Genomic DNA, 15402 nt, shown 5'->3' with positions numbered 1-15402 from the left:
TTTAAAAAATGGGCCAGTCTCCAAACAGGAAAAGCCTTTATTTGGCAAAGGTTCGGTTGGTGGTGTAGTAGGCTTTTATAAGGCACTTTGTGCAACAGACTGCAAAGCTCAGTGCAATCTTGAAACCCAAGACAGAGGGCATAATAATTGGTGAGATCACTTCATCAGAGAGAACGTAAATAAATGAGCTTGTACCAAAGATATACCAAGAACAAAGGCAGGACCATATGTCGTTTTTGATGAAGGTTCTTACTCTGGGACTGTATGGAAGTCATTGTCATGCCCAGGAGGATTAAAAGGCATAGGTCATTTACAAAACAATTTTCAATCTAATATCACAACGCTACCTGAGGAAGACTAGTAGTCAAAACACATTGCAGTTGTGTGTCCTAATGTCGTATGCTGACTGCTCCCATATGTATTATTTTATAAATATATTTTGTTAATAGTTCACTAGTTTATTGCAACATACTGGTAGCCTACTCATTTTCTTTCAATACCATTACAATTCAATATACTGTATATATTACCTACTAGATGGTATTTTGTTAAACTAATCTATGAGAATTCTGATATGAGTTTGTCTGAAAAGGTGTGTGTCGTGGACAAGAACTGAATAAAACCGTTCCCAGGCACGTTCGGAATAGATGAAGGTAGGAGGAGTTGAGGAGAGGGCGTTCCTGATACTAAACACACACCCTCGTTTACCAAATATATTACAGACTCGTTTGAAACTACAATAAAAAAAGATCAAATGAAAGGGTTAACATGACTTGGGAGCATGTACTACAAATGACATTCAAGGGACAGAAAGATAACGTGTTATCCAATTTACCCCCCAAAAATGTACGGCTGGTTTCCCAGACCAAGATGAATAAACCTATTCCTGGACGAAAATCTACTTGCAATGGAGCTTTTCCATTAAGCGTGAGTTTCAGTCCAGAAGTAGGTTTAAACTGGGTACAGGAAATAGGCTCTTAGTGAGTTCAGTGGTGGTTTTTAAAAGCACTAATATACAGTAGTCGTTAAAGGTAGCATTTTTCAGACAGTGCACCCATTATTGGGACAAATAAAAGTATGGGTTTGCAGAGAAAAACAAAAACAATCTTTGTTTGTCAATAATTTAGCAATACATTTGATTTCTAGATATATGGCAATACGTTCTGATATCCTGGGCTTGCTATAACGTTGAAATATATTGAAATGATCAGAAGGTATTTGTATAGGCACTATACCATATAACTGGATTAGGCAGCATAGAAAAATACAGTGTGTCCATAGCATAGCATAGCATAGCATAGCATAGCATAGCATAGCATAGCATAGCCTCATTAATTGCAATACAAAGCAATGTTCCCAGCGACATATGTTTTAGTGGTTTGATCTGAACTTCAGTGTCCACATGACTGCATTACATATGTTACAAGACAAACAGTGCAGAAAACAACAGAAAAAACATATGGCAGTTACCTCAAGTGGTGATGGCACTCTGAATCTCAGATTTTTCCATGGCATTCTAGGTTTTACCCTAGTAACAGTTTTCCTTAGATTCTACCTGAAGCTCAGCTCAGGCACTCTAGTTGTATGTATAAAAATGCAGCAAAATATCCATTCACAACCTAAACTACAATATGAATACCAACTGAAATCATGTCAACACACCCTTCATTATGTAAGCGCAACACCAGCTAAGACTTAAACAGTTAGGTGAAAGGAGAGGACCAGTGGAGTGCTGACATCAGTCCACATAGCTGAGGCACCATAGCCGGGTCCCAGATCTTTTTGTGTTTGGCATGACCGTAGGAGTTGGCAAGACAGCACAAACAGATCTGGGACCAGGCTACAGGCACCAATGGCAACTTAACTCAACCCCCCCCCCAAATCTGGTCAATGGTCCAGTCCCTCAGTAAGACGGGGGCTGGTATGGTGCTGGATTCTCTTGGTTTTGGGGGGTGAAAGGGGACTGCTGGTAGCCCTCTGGCCCACTGGTGGGGTACGGGGGATAGGCGGAGGTGGATGGGTAAGGAGTGCTGTAGTCTTTGGCTGGGTCTGTGTAGCCCTGGTCAAGGTCACTCACTCCTTGGCGATATCTTGTATAAGCAAATTTAGTCAATAGAGCCTGTGAGAGGAAATATTGGTAAATACGTTTTTAAAATCCCATAACACGTGTCACAAAGTGCTTATACAGAAACCCAGCCTAAAACCCCAAACAGCAAGCAATGCAGATATAGAGCATTATGTGCATGTTACAATTACTGCCAGAGAGTGTTATGTGTAAGATAAGTAGAAGATTCTAGAATGCCTGGTGCGCTGGCGCTTGCACACTTGATTTAGAAAACCTCTAGCTGGACAAGAGACAGAGCCATGAATCCTGATTGGCAGCCTCATCAGTGATTAGCCTCTCCCCATCTGTAGTTATATGTGAATATGGGTCTGAAATGCTATGCTACACTATTTAATCTATATACATTTCAAATTATATGGCTGCATTATCACAGTTAATATGTACATGTATTCTCCTTTCCTTATAGAACCACAAAGATTACTTCTATGTGTGTGTGTGTGTGTGTGTGTGTGTGTGTGTGTGGTGGTGACCAAGAGATATAACAGCTCTGGAAAAGGACACATCTGCCTTGTTCTTGCCTGACAGCCTGTAGCAAGTCAGAACGCTAACAATCAGCATTAATTACTAGCGGGTTAGGGCATTCACTGTCGACCGCTCAGACCAGTTGCAGCTAGCAGTTTCAAATAGTAACATGACAGTTGAGACAAAAAAGAGAGAGAGAAAGACTGACTCACCCAAGTGACAATGGAGAAGAAGGAGAAGGCCACTACGGCTCGGGCGGCATCGACAGGGATGCCTGCTACTTCGGTGGTGTGAGACCACTGATTGGCCAGGACACAGAAGCAGATGAACCAGAACAACGTCCACACTCCTGACAGAGGAGGGAAAGTAAAGTTTATGGTACCATTTCCTACGACTTCCCGCTTCCTAATGCATTATAAGTGCATTCATAACGCCATATGAGCAACTACACTATGAGTGTAGTTATAGATGTTTATAAGCAGTGCACCTTTAGTACCTAACTTGTTAAGTATAGTGAATTGTGCATGGCATAAGGCATTATAAACCTGCTTGTAATGCATTGTAAAGGAAGCTATTCATATGAAGTGTTGCCAAGATTATCGTTGAAAAATCTGTCCATAAGTGTCAGTTCTGGGTGCCAAACTACAGCCTTACAGATTTAGCATTGGAGTATCACAAACAAATGTTTTCCCCTAACCAGAGAAGACCAAGTCAACGGTGACAATGTTCTTCCTCTCTTTGGCGTTGCTGATCTGAGGGAAGTAGGCGTCCAGTATGATGAAGACGACGCAGGCGAGAAAGGCCAAAATTCCGATACCCACTCCGAAGCCGCATGCGCTGTCATTCCTGTTGAACATGCATTTGGTGTCAGGCAGGAGTGAAGGGTTGACATAGCCTTCTCCAGTGATGGTGGCAAACACCACTATGGAAAAGATCTGAAGAGACAACAACATGTCGGTTAGAACACCTTGGGGTCCGTCACATAGGCCTGTTATCATATAAGACTGTTATCATATTATCACATAGGCCTGTTATCATATAAGACTGTTATCATATTATCACATAGGTCTGTTATCATATAAGACAGGTGTAGCACAGTGTTAGACAACCTGTAACCAGTCACATGAGGACATACAGTACGTCCTGGGGAAAAAAAAATATTAAAGGTAATATGGAGGAAGGCGTAACGGTAGAGGATAACTTCAAGGGGAGTGTGATCAAGTTTTATTGTCACATGCACAAGTACAGTGAAATGCTTAACTTTCAAGCCATTGTGTATGTTTGGTATGATTTCAGGGGTCGACCCGTAGTGGATGTGGACAGCCTTATGAAGCCGACCCGTAGTGGATGTGGACAGCCTTATGAAGCCGACCCGTAGTGGATGTGGACAGCCTTATGAAGCCGACCCGTAGTGGATGTGGACAGCCTTATGAAGCCGACCCGTAGTGGATGTGGACAGCCTTATGAAGCCGACCTGTACTGGATGTGGACAGCCTTATGAAGCCGACCTGTACTGGATGTGGACAGCCTTATGAAGCCGACCTGTACTGGATGTGGACAGCCCACACCCACCCGCTACTCTATCAACCGCAAAATGCGCATTCTATTGGAATTCCCATTGAAACCCTTTGGACAGCTATAGCAGTGTGTGGGTGAAATGTGTGTGCTCACTCAGTTTAGCGCAACGCTGATTGGTTATTATTTTATTTGCATCAAGGGAAGCCAAATGCTTGCTGGCTTCCCTTGCATTCAATGCTACAGGCGGCAACAATGTCATACTCTTTTTGACCAGACAGCATCAGATAGATAGTGCTCCTCTGTCTCCTGTATGTGTAGCCTGTTTCACTCGATCGGATGCTTTCTCCGGTGAGACACATCAGCCACTTGCTGAAGGAAAATTGTGAAACAGAGACACAAAAAATAAATGTATCTTTTTTCTGGGTCAATTTTTTGGTTTGCCTGGGGCAAGTGAACTGAGCAGTTGCAAGTTGCGTTGAGCTTGCTCCTCGGTCACCCCATTGGAGTTTTAAGTGAAAACAACCAAACTGGGGCCCCATGACCTGTATCCCATGATGATTTCCGATTGGTATCCAATGGGACTTTTCCATAAGGGCTTCAGCTTTTGGTTAGCTAGCTCAGTGCATCCAAGATCTCTTCTTGCCATTGAAGTGTAATGCAACATCAATGAACATGTTTTTCCCCATTAAACTAAACATATTGTCCATCTTATAATAATATAGATAGTTGCATGCAAACAAATTGTCATCACAGCTATCCTTGCAGAACATTTACAGGGGTACGGAAGTTGATGGGATGACCGTGTGGTGTGGTGGATCTGTCAGACTGACAGTTGATCAGATAGTAGCTAAACAAACCTCTTCCACGTCATGCCAGCGAGCTAAAGTTACAGCAGCAAGCTACTAGCATCTGTAGCTCAAAAGCTGGCCGTTGGCAGGCTTACAACTACCATCATCAACAGTTGGCAAAACGCTTAGTTTGGTTGACACAGCTAAACTGGTCACGAGTAAAAATTCCCTACTAGAACACAGCTGGATAGCCTGTTAGCTAGCATTAGCTAAGTGTCATTCGCAACTTTTCCACAACATCACAAACTAGAAAACAGGTCAACAACTCTTTCATGTTGTCTTCTTGCCTTGATGCGGAAAGCTTTTCCATAAAAAGAAAATACAACTGTGATGTGCACTGTAGTTAAACAGACAGCTAGCTATGGTTGCTAGCTAGCTAACGTTAGCTACTTCAAAAGTTTCCTAAGATAACACGCTGAGCTGGCTGTCAAACTAGAGTAAATCACTCACCCAGCTCAAGATGCGGACTATGGTTTGAGGTTGTTTAATAAAGCTCATAAAATCGAAGTCACCTCCGGCCAGCGAGGCCCCATAGGCACCAGATTCCATTTTATATATATATATATTTTTATGCCGATTAATATGTCCCAACTTCAGCTAGAAAATGACTATGCGCAGGTCTCACTTGTGAAGTTGCAGATCTGTGGTTTTGTTTTCACTCTCATTTCCTGAAAAGTTAAAGAACCGCCCCAGACAATGACCACGTCATCTCTAGGATTTTTATTCTTCATAGGACTAATAATTGCTTCAAATAAATGGGCGTACTGCTACTCTCACAGTGACCTTTTGACCATAGTGTTCCGTATTGTCACATTATCACACATTTTCAAAGGGTTTGTACAAAATAAATAAGCATATATCCTCTCTCTATGTGTCTGTGTCCCCTTACACACACCCCATTGTGTACACAATGGCTTGTATCTTTATTAACTTGTTATCAACTTCATTTTCACAGGCTTTGAGAATAATAGATAGGCTTATGTAGCCTAGTGGCTGACATTATGGTGTGGAAGAGAGCAAGATAAAATATCATTCTGGCTATAGTGTATAATATATAATTCATTGTTATTGTCAAGGCTATAGCTCATCATCAAGGCAGTATTTGCAATGATACCCCTAGGAACAACCACCTTCCATAGGCTATGATGGTGGCATCCACAGGAGGTTGGTGGCACCTTAATTGTGGAGGACAGGCTCATGGTAATGGCTGGAGCAGAATTTGTGGAATGGTATCAAATACATCCAACACATGGTTTCCATGGTTTCCATGTGTTTGATGCCATTCCATTTGCTCCGTTCCAGCCATTATTATGGTCCATTCTTCCCTCAGCAGCCTCGACTGGCCTCCCAATCAGCAAGGATGCTACCTTTTGATTGGGACACAGGCTGTGTAATGTGCTTTGGACATGAAAACATTGCATATTGACCACCAAATAGAAAACATTTATTGGTGTTGTTGTGAGGTCTGCATATCACTGTTATTCACTTCAATATTTTAGATTCTCTAACTAATATCGTCTCAAACAACTGCTATCATATCCCACTAAACTCCATTCATAATGTAGGTTTACCACTAGAGGACAGCAGTAGCACACAAGGGATTCCTGCTGTGAAAGAGACAGTTTATTATGAATTATATATTCACTTAATTTTATTCTTTAGTGATGTGCCAATGCATTTTAGTTGTGCACCACTGTAATGCAGGAATGCAATTAGACTGTTACATTGACTTACAAAATGTATTCAAACTGTCTAGAATAAACTTGACATTCATTTGGAAATATTTTATTAACGTTTTCGAAACTTTTCGCATAATGAACACACCTCTAATGAGGAGAATGTATTTCATTGGTTGAGTCTGCGCCAGAGAAAGCCGCTCGAGCTGAAAGTTGATTGGTGATTTGGGGCTGTGCATGGCAGTCCTGAAAAAAATTCAACAAGTCTTCAGAAATGGTGAGGGGTAGAACATACATCGACAATGCAAGTCTTATGCATCAAACTATTCAATTTGAAGTTACTTTTTGCAGTTACAATACATATGCAGTTTTGGTAAGTCATAGGCTACTGCCTATGAATAATGATTCAGAAGTTTAGTATATTGACTGGTGTTGTTTCCATCTGGAAACCTGTGGAAATGGAACTAACACATTGAATCAATTCACAGCTGTTAATTAGTGGAGGCTGTTGGGAACAGTTATAGGAGGACGGGCTCTGTGTAATGGCTGGAATGGAGTTATTGGAACAGAGTCAAACATGAGGTTTCCATATGTTTCATACTGTTTCAATGACTCCATTCCAGCCATTATAATGAGCTGTCATATTATAGCTCCTCCCACCATCCTCCACTGCTGTCAATCACTTAGAAGCTCCAGATGAATTTATTTAATACATTTTGTTGGATAGCGTTATATAAAATCCAAAGGTATTCCAGAAATTAGTTATTAGAAATATACATACTGTGTTGTTCTTTTTCTTTAGTAAAATGAACTCAACTCGATCCAAGAGGGAGCTTGAAGGGGCAATAAGCAATTGCTTCATACATTTTTGAAGAATATAACTTAAATGCCTCATGGGCTTAGCTCAACTGTACTACCCCGTCAGAACCCGAAAGCTTGTTTTACTCTGTGTGTAAATTAATTAAATGTAAACAATGTATGTTTACAACAATCATTTTGATATAATGGATGGTCAGTCCTTGATTGTTTTCATTTTCTTTAACCTCCACAAGTTCCTCTCAATTCCTGTTGAAGAAGTTCCTTTTAACATGTGAACATGGCACATTGCCTGTGATAAGGATCTTTGGGAGGATGGAGGACGGAGGAAGGAGTACACTAGTGGTCTGTGGGAGGGACCACTTCCTCTATAGTCTTCTTTTGATTGTGAAACAACCCTTCCGTTTTTTTTCTTCATATTTTGGGTTTGGTAGATAATGAGTTGAGAGTGTTGAGAGTGTAAGTTGGTCAGACGAAGTCCTAACTCCTAAACCCACCCACTAAGAGCTCCTAATAGTTCCCTCTCCTGGGAACTGGAAGACAAGACTGGGACGATGCACTAACTACAGTATATAACGCAACAGTACCTCTGTTCCACCAATCCTCTCTTCTTGGTGTGTTCTCCTATGCTTCTGTCTGTGATTGGAAAAGGGTAAGTCCATGATACAGACAGACCGGTGTGGCCCTGCAGAGTGAAGACCAGGAGGATGGCATACAGTGTGGACTTCAATCTGACACCTATAATGGAGCTTGAATTGGAGTAAGTTGCTCTTTACTCTGATCGCTCTGGTAATGGCGGGATGTTAAAGTAGAGCTGTGTTTTGTAGCCCATGTCTGTCCACAGTTGCATATTCTGAAGGAGATACTGCATTATTGTGTGTGCTTTGTTGTTCCTTGTTGTTAGTTCTAGTTTCACAAACACTCTCTCTGTCTGGTTGTACATATGTAACGGATGTGAAACAGCTAGCTTAGTTAGCGGTGCGCGCTAAATAGCGTATCAATCGGTGACGTCACTTGCTCTGAGACCTTGAAGTAGTGGTTCCCCTTGCTCTGCAAGGGTCGCGGCTTTTGTGGAGTGATGGGTAACGATGCTTCGAGGGTGACTGTTGTTGTGTGCAGAGGGTCCCTGATTCACGCCTGGGTATGGGCGAGGGGACGGTCTAAAGTTATACTGTTACATTGGTGTCGTGACCCAGATGACTGGTTGCTGCGGAAATGGAGGAGGTCAAAAGGGGAGTGAATGTAACGGATGGGAAATGGCTAGCTAGTTAGCGGTGTTCGCGCTAAAATAGCATTTCAATCGGTGACGTCACTTGCTCTGAGACCTTGAAGTAGTGGTTCCCCTTGCTCTGCAAGGGCCGTGGCTTTTGTGGAGTGATGGGTAACGATGCTTCAAGGGTGACTGTTGTTGATGTGTGCAGAGGGTCCCTGGTTCGCGCCCGGGTATGGGCGAGGGGACGGTCTAAAGTTATACTGTTACACATAGTTGGTGCATAGGACATCATTAGTTTGGAATAGGTCAAGGTTTAATCTCAGTTAACCCGGAACAACATTATTGCGTAATTTGGTCAGATGCTGGATGATGGTACCATTTATGTGTATGCAGTCTCTTCACATGAGATTAGTCAAGGTCTAAACATCCCATTCAAAAGCTCCTTTATCGCTGTCCAACTACTGTCTGATTGTAAGGGAATGGAACACTGCCGCTCTCTAACCAAGGTTGATTTGAGGAGCAAACTGAAGCAAAGAGCTTTTGGAGGACAGTGGAAGTTGATAAAAAAGTGCTTCTTTATTGCAGTGACATTTAGGAATTTTAGTTTCTCCCAGACTGTCTAGTGTTTGTTTAGTGAATGTTAGTTCTCAAAGACAATCTTATTTAAAATATATAGCTCCATTATCTGTTCTACGTGCGTTATATGTGGTTTTAGTAGTTAAAGTGTACACAATTCTTTTTACAGAAAAATGATTTTCAATTTATTTATTTAATTTTTATTTCACCTTTTTATTTAACCAGGTAGGCCAGTTGAAAACAAGTTCTCTTTTACAACTACGACCTGGCCAAGATAAAGCAAAGCAGTGTGACAAAAACAACGACACAGACTTACACATAAACAAACGTACAGTCAATAACACAATAGAAAAGAAAAATAGAAGAATCTATGTGCAGTGCATGCAAATGTAGAAGATTAGGGAGGTAGGCAATAAATAGCCCATAGAGGCAAAATAATCACAATTTAGCATTAATACTGGAGTGATGGATGTGCAGATGATGATGTGAAAGTAGATATACTGGGGTGCAAGAGGGTAAGTAATAATATGGGGATGAGGTAGTTGGGTGTGCTATTTACAGATTGGCTGTGTACAGGTACAGTGATCGGTAAACTGCTCTGACAGCTGATTCTTAAAGTTCGAGAGGGAGATATAAGTCTCCAGTTTCAGAGATTTTTGCAATTCGTTCCAGTCATTGGCAGCAGAGAACTGGAAGGAAAGGTGGCCAAAGGAAGTGTTGGCTTGGGGATGACCAGTGCAATATACCTGCTGGAGTACATGCTACAGTTTGAGAGCATACAGGTTTGAGAGCATACAGGTCGCAGTGGTGGGTAGTATATGGGGCTTTGGTGACAAAACGGTTGGCACTATGATAGGCTCCATCCAATTTACTGAGTAGAGTGTTGGGGGCTATTTTGTAAATGACATCGCCGAAGTCAAGGATCTGTAGTATAGTCAGTTTTACGAGGGTATGTTTGGCAGAATGAGTGAAGGAGGCATTTGTTGCGAAATAGGAAGCAGATTCTAGATTTCATTTTGCATTGGAGATGTTTAATGTGAGTGGAAGGACAGTTTACAGTATAACCAGACTCCTAGGTATTTGTAGTTGTCCACATATTCTAAGTCAGAACCGTCCAGAGTAGTGATGCGAGTCAGGCGGGCGGGTGCGGGCAGCGATCGGTTGAAGAGCATGTGCTTAGTTTTACTAGCATTTAGAAGCAGTTATTTGTCCTCTGGTCTGTTTCTCTCTTTTGGATATGTTCCAGTGACCCCAGTTGCCTTGGCAACATTGGAGCCTTTTGTTTGATTAATCATTGTTCTGAGAATAAGAAATCATAACATCGACAAGCACTGGCTATTTTTACCTCAATCGTTGCATAATTCATATTTAATGTGTTTTTATATGTAGATAAAACCAAGAATAAGGGAAAGGTGGATACCTAGTCAGTTGTCCAACTTAAATGTGTCTTCCGCATTTAACCCAACCCCTCTGAATCAGAGAGGTGCGGGGGAATAGTTAACTGTCTTGCTCAGGGGCAGAATGACAGATTTTTACCTTGTCAGCTCGGGGATTCGATCCAACAACCTTCCGGTTACTGGCCCAAGTCTCTAACCACTAGAATAACACTGCTGTGTGTGTGCATTTGTTTACGCATTTACAAGTATCTGTCCATTCATCCGTACAGCCGTCTGTTGATGGATGCACGTGTACCACAGCCCTCTGTCTGGTATAAACCTCTTCTATTCCATTGCTCAACGTTCACCAGGAGTCTTAGGGGTGATGATACGGCCCAGGACTATATGACGGGAACAGGTCTGAAGAGTGGCAGTCGTGAAACCCTGGAAATGGAGGTCCTTACAACGGAAGGCAGAGGTACTTCTATATGTGGCACCCTATTCCCTATGGGCGCTGGTCAAAAGTAGTGCACTATGTGGGCAATCGGTTGCCTTTTAGGACGTAGCCAGTTTGTTACAAGTGAATGTTTTCCAGTGAACTGATATGCTCATTGAGGTGAAGACTGATATCTTCTAACTCCCTCTGATAACCACTACATCCATAACAGTGTTAGCCTGGTCCCATACTGTACTGTAGCCAACTTGTCTTTATCATTGTCATGCCTACATGTATGACAAAGAACATAATACACAGAGGAGTTGGATAAAGCACAAGCAGACTACCACCAGGGTCGTGTTCATTAGGCACCAAATGTAACAAAACTGAATGAAACAAGGAGGCTACTTGGACTTGTTCAATAAGAAATGTTTGCAGTTGAAACATTTTTTGAAATAATTTTCCATTGCATGCCCTAATGAACACGACCAAGGCCAGTACAGTGTGTCTTACTGAATATATTTTATCATCTGATTAATCATATTCAATCATGTGTTCCCCACAGATAGGCTGGCCAGCCAGATGAGTGATGTCAGAGAGCGGGCAGATGCGAGGAGTGAGGAATCCATACAGACCAACCTTCTGGTCAGGAAGTGCTGGTCTACCGCCACCCTGAGGGTCCTGTCCTCCATGCCCAGTCGCAGCATCGGTGAGACCATCCTTTCAGTCACAAGTCGGTTTGTTAAGGGGAAACCTCAGGGTTGTGTTTAATAGACACAGAAGGGAAGAAAACGGCTTGAAACCGTGAGGTACTTTGTGCTCACACATTGTGCTTTAATGAACAAGACCCAGGCCAAAGGCTTTTGTGTGACTCATAAAGAGACTATGGGTGATATTTTGAGAGCATACAAAAATGTTGCAGTTTCTCTTGTATCTGCCCTGTTACCCATGTGGCACAGTTGGTAGAGCATAGCACACAGGGTTGTGTGTTCGATTCCTACCGGGAATCAGTATGAAAACGTATTCACTCACTACTGTAAGTCGCTCTGGATAAGTGTAAACGCACCACACACATTTTAAATATGTACAATGGTTCGGAAATCTACATCTATGTGGATGGTCAAAATGGGGGGTCTAAGAACATGAATAAGTCATTAGATGAGTTTCTTGTCTTACTGTGTCAGAAGTTTCAGAAAACTACTGGAGGAGAATATGGCCGACGCAAATGCCACTGACCTCACAAGTGATTGATGTTTGAATAAACTGCTGGGGTGTATTCATTAGTGCGCACCGTAGCGAACCATGTATGCTGTGCAACAGAATATTTATTGGACAAGTTCAGGTTAGACAAATGTTTTGGCCATTTGTTTCCGTTTGGTTCCTAGTGAATACACCTAGGTAGTAAATGTAATCTTCCTCCTTTTAAACCTCAGGAAATGGTCTCTCCTCACTCAGGGCAGCAGAGTCGTCTTGAAATCATCTCCCAGTGTAACATCCGTTCTACTCAGCTGCGCAGGTACCACCGCCAGACCCAGGACGTTTCCCTCTCCTCCAGACCTAGTATCCGTGGCTATGGGATCGAGGCGGACTCTGAGGATGTCTGTGAGGAAGGTGAATCCCCAAACCCACTTCACTATCCACCCCTGAAGGCAATAGTCTTTCACCAGCTCTGAGGGGCCTTCTACCATCCTCACGACAGACACAGGACAATGTGTATGGCATTTGAAACCAGACAGTTTTAGATCTTTTTACCAATGCTGTATGAGGTGAGCTCCTCTTGTTCAACCTTTTGAACAGAGTGAACATTGGGAGTCAGTGTCTGTTTTGTGTGCTCTGCTGAGATGGGCTGTACCAACAAGAATGACTCCGCTGTTAAAAGTTAAAGATATCAAGGTTTGGTTAGAAAATGTTATACTGAACAAAAATATAAATCAACATGCAGCAATTTCAAAGATTTTACTGAGTAACAGTTCATATAAAGAAATCAGTCAATTGAAATACATTTAATTCGGCCCTAATTTATGGATTTCATGACTGGGAACCACAGTAGGTTTGTGGCACCTTAATTGGGGAGGACGGGCTTGTGGTACATGCGGAGCGGAATAAGTGGAATGGTATCAAACACATTTTTTTGTTAGTTACAGATTTGTTGGTCATCTATACCTTCAAAAAAAGGTAGGGGCGTGGCTCAGAAAACCAGTCAGTATCTAGTGTGACCACCATCTGCAGCGTGACACATCTCCTTCACATAGAGTTGATCAGGCTGTTGATTGTGGCCTGTGGAATGTTGTCCCACTCTACAATGACTGCGAAGTTGCTGGATATTGGCAGGAGCTGGAACACACTGGCATACATGTCAATCCAGAGCATTCCAAACGTGCTCAATGGGTGAAATGTCTGGTGAGTATGCAGGCCATGGAACAATTGGGACATGTACAGCTTCCAGGAATTGTGTACAGATCCATGCGATATGGGGCTGTGCATTATCATGCTGAAACGTGAGGTGATGGATGAGTGGCACGACAATGGGCCTCAGAATCCCGTCACGATATCTCTGTGCATTCAAATTGCCATCGATAAAATGCAATTGTGTTTGAAGTCCATAGCTTATGTCTGTCCATACCATAGCCCCACCGCGACCATGGGGCACTCCGTTCACAACGTTGAAATCAACAAAACGCTTTCCCTCACATCTGCCATCTGCCTGGTACTGTTGAAACCGGGATACATCCGTAAAGAGCACACTTCTCCAGCATGCGAGTGGCCATCGAAGGTGAGCATTAGTCCACTGAAGTCTGTTACGATGCCAAACTGCAGTCTGGACAAGACCCTGGTGAGGACAACGAGCACACAGATGAGCTTCCCTGAGACGTTTTCTGACAGTCTGTCCTGAAAGGTTTCGGTTGTGCAAACCCACAGTTTCATCAGCTGTCGGTGTGGCTGGTCTCAGATGAGACCAGTTTCATTCCGCAGATGAAGAAGCCGGATGTGGAGGTCCTGGGCTTTTGTGGTTACATGTGATCTGTGGTTGAGGCCGGTTGGACCTACTGACAAATTCTCTAAAACAATGTTGGAGGCGGTTTATGGTAGAGAAATTAACATTAAATTATCTGGCAACAGCTCTGTTGGACATTTCTGCAGTCAGCATGCCAGTTGCATGCTCTCTTAATAGCCAGGCAAATACAAGCCTGTCTCATATATTTGCGGTTGTGTTCAGTGATTGAAGCAAAACAAATGCCTGGGCTATTAAATTGAAGTTTTATGGTATCCTTTTAACTTTGTGTGGATTACAGAGACCAAGAGACAGGAGCTGGTCAACAATCTTCAGAGTCTGTCGGCCGGTGACCGTGTGCGTATGCTGCGTGCCACGCCTCTTAGTCTGGCTGAGAAGACTAAACTTAGGTGTGTGCCATATTCTCTTCATTGTTTGTAATTGATTATCTTAATTGTTCCAGGACACCATTTGCTTTACATGATGCCAATGTAAATTTTGACAATAAACAAATTACCCGAAAGCTACTTAAACCCTTCTCTCTCATCATTGCTGAATCTTCAAAGACCCCTTTTACAGTCAACATCTCTCCTTAGGAAACTTGTATTCAGTGACAAAGTTGGACAGTCCCTCTTGAGCAGCCAGGTTCCCTGCTGTAGCTTCCTTAAGCGAGTGAGTATAACCAAGCTATCACTAGCATAAAACATGCTGTTGGCAATTTCATGACTATCATTCAGATGTCAAATCTGAGGAAAGTGCTCCAATCCTGACATTAATCTCTGCACAGAGATGTTAGGCATGAAAGTAACTCTGCGTCCTGTGTCCACAGGCTTTGTATCACATCTTGTTCGGATGTCTCTTCATCCTCAGTTCCCTGCAGTTGTGGCAGGGGGCTTTGAAGAGGCTGGGTGGCCGCTTTGGCACTGGTGTGCTCTCCTACTTTCTCTTCATCAGGACTCTTCTGCTCTTCAACGTCTTTCTCTTCCTCATCAACGGCCTGTTCCTGGTCCTCCCCCAGGCCATCCACCCGCCCCTTCACACCCCCAGCTCCCGCAGAGTCACAGGCCTGGAGCTGTTCACCGGCACGGTAAGATGAGGTTTATGATTGATTGGTTGATTATGTTCATCCACAAGGTTTTGACCTTAATGTGATTCATTCTAAAGTTTAAACTCCACTGATCGTCCAGCGAAATGTCACCGAATGGTTAAGTTACAATTTCTGGCATGTACCAAAATCTCTGCTGTGTGCGGTGAAAGTACAGCGTGGTTGTTGAGCCTCTACAGAGTACACCTAGTGGAGTGTAAATCCAGCCAACGCCAATAAAACAACTGCTGCTGACATACCTAGCTAAGTCACAACGCAA

At 42.7% G+C, this 15402-nt stretch overlaps 2 protein-coding genes across 2 annotated transcripts in view; one reads left to right on the top strand and one right to left on the bottom strand.

Moving 5' to 3' along the window:
• Positions 1–19: 19 nt before the first annotated feature.
• Positions 20–5623, bottom strand: syngr2a (synaptogyrin 2a). The gene is made up of 4 exons (XM_064987097.1): positions 5404–5623; positions 3285–3522; positions 2800–2936; positions 20–2119 (listed from the first exon to the last, which is right to left on the bottom strand). Exons 1-4 carry the CDS (start codon positions 5500–5502, stop codon positions 1904–1906), a joined length of 690 nt encoding a protein of 229 aa, XP_064843169.1. The 5' UTR covers positions 5503–5623; the 3' UTR covers positions 20–1903.
• Positions 5624–7830: 2207 nt separating this feature from the next.
• Positions 7831–15402, top strand: part of LOC135554685 (transmembrane channel-like protein 6) — a 36435-nt gene continuing 28863 nt past the window's right edge. The window contains exons 1-7 of the mRNA XM_064987104.1: positions 7831–8205; positions 10982–11088; positions 11612–11755; positions 12502–12657; positions 14340–14448; positions 14635–14710; positions 14868–15125. Coding sequence (XP_064843176.1) covers positions 8153–8205; positions 10982–11088; positions 11612–11755; positions 12502–12657; positions 14340–14448; positions 14635–14710; positions 14868–15125 — 903 coding nt within the window. The 5' untranslated portion in view covers positions 7831–8152. The remainder of the gene's footprint in view (positions 8206–10981; positions 11089–11611; positions 11756–12501; positions 12658–14339; positions 14449–14634; positions 14711–14867; positions 15126–15402) is intronic.

This window comes from Oncorhynchus masou, chromosome 14 (genome assembly GCF_036934945.1).
Source record: "Oncorhynchus masou masou isolate Uvic2021 chromosome 14, UVic_Omas_1.1, whole genome shotgun sequence".
Lineage (NCBI taxonomy): Eukaryota > Metazoa > Chordata > Actinopteri > Salmoniformes > Salmonidae > Oncorhynchus > Oncorhynchus masou.
This window is presented reverse-complemented; position numbering and strand designations above follow the sequence as displayed.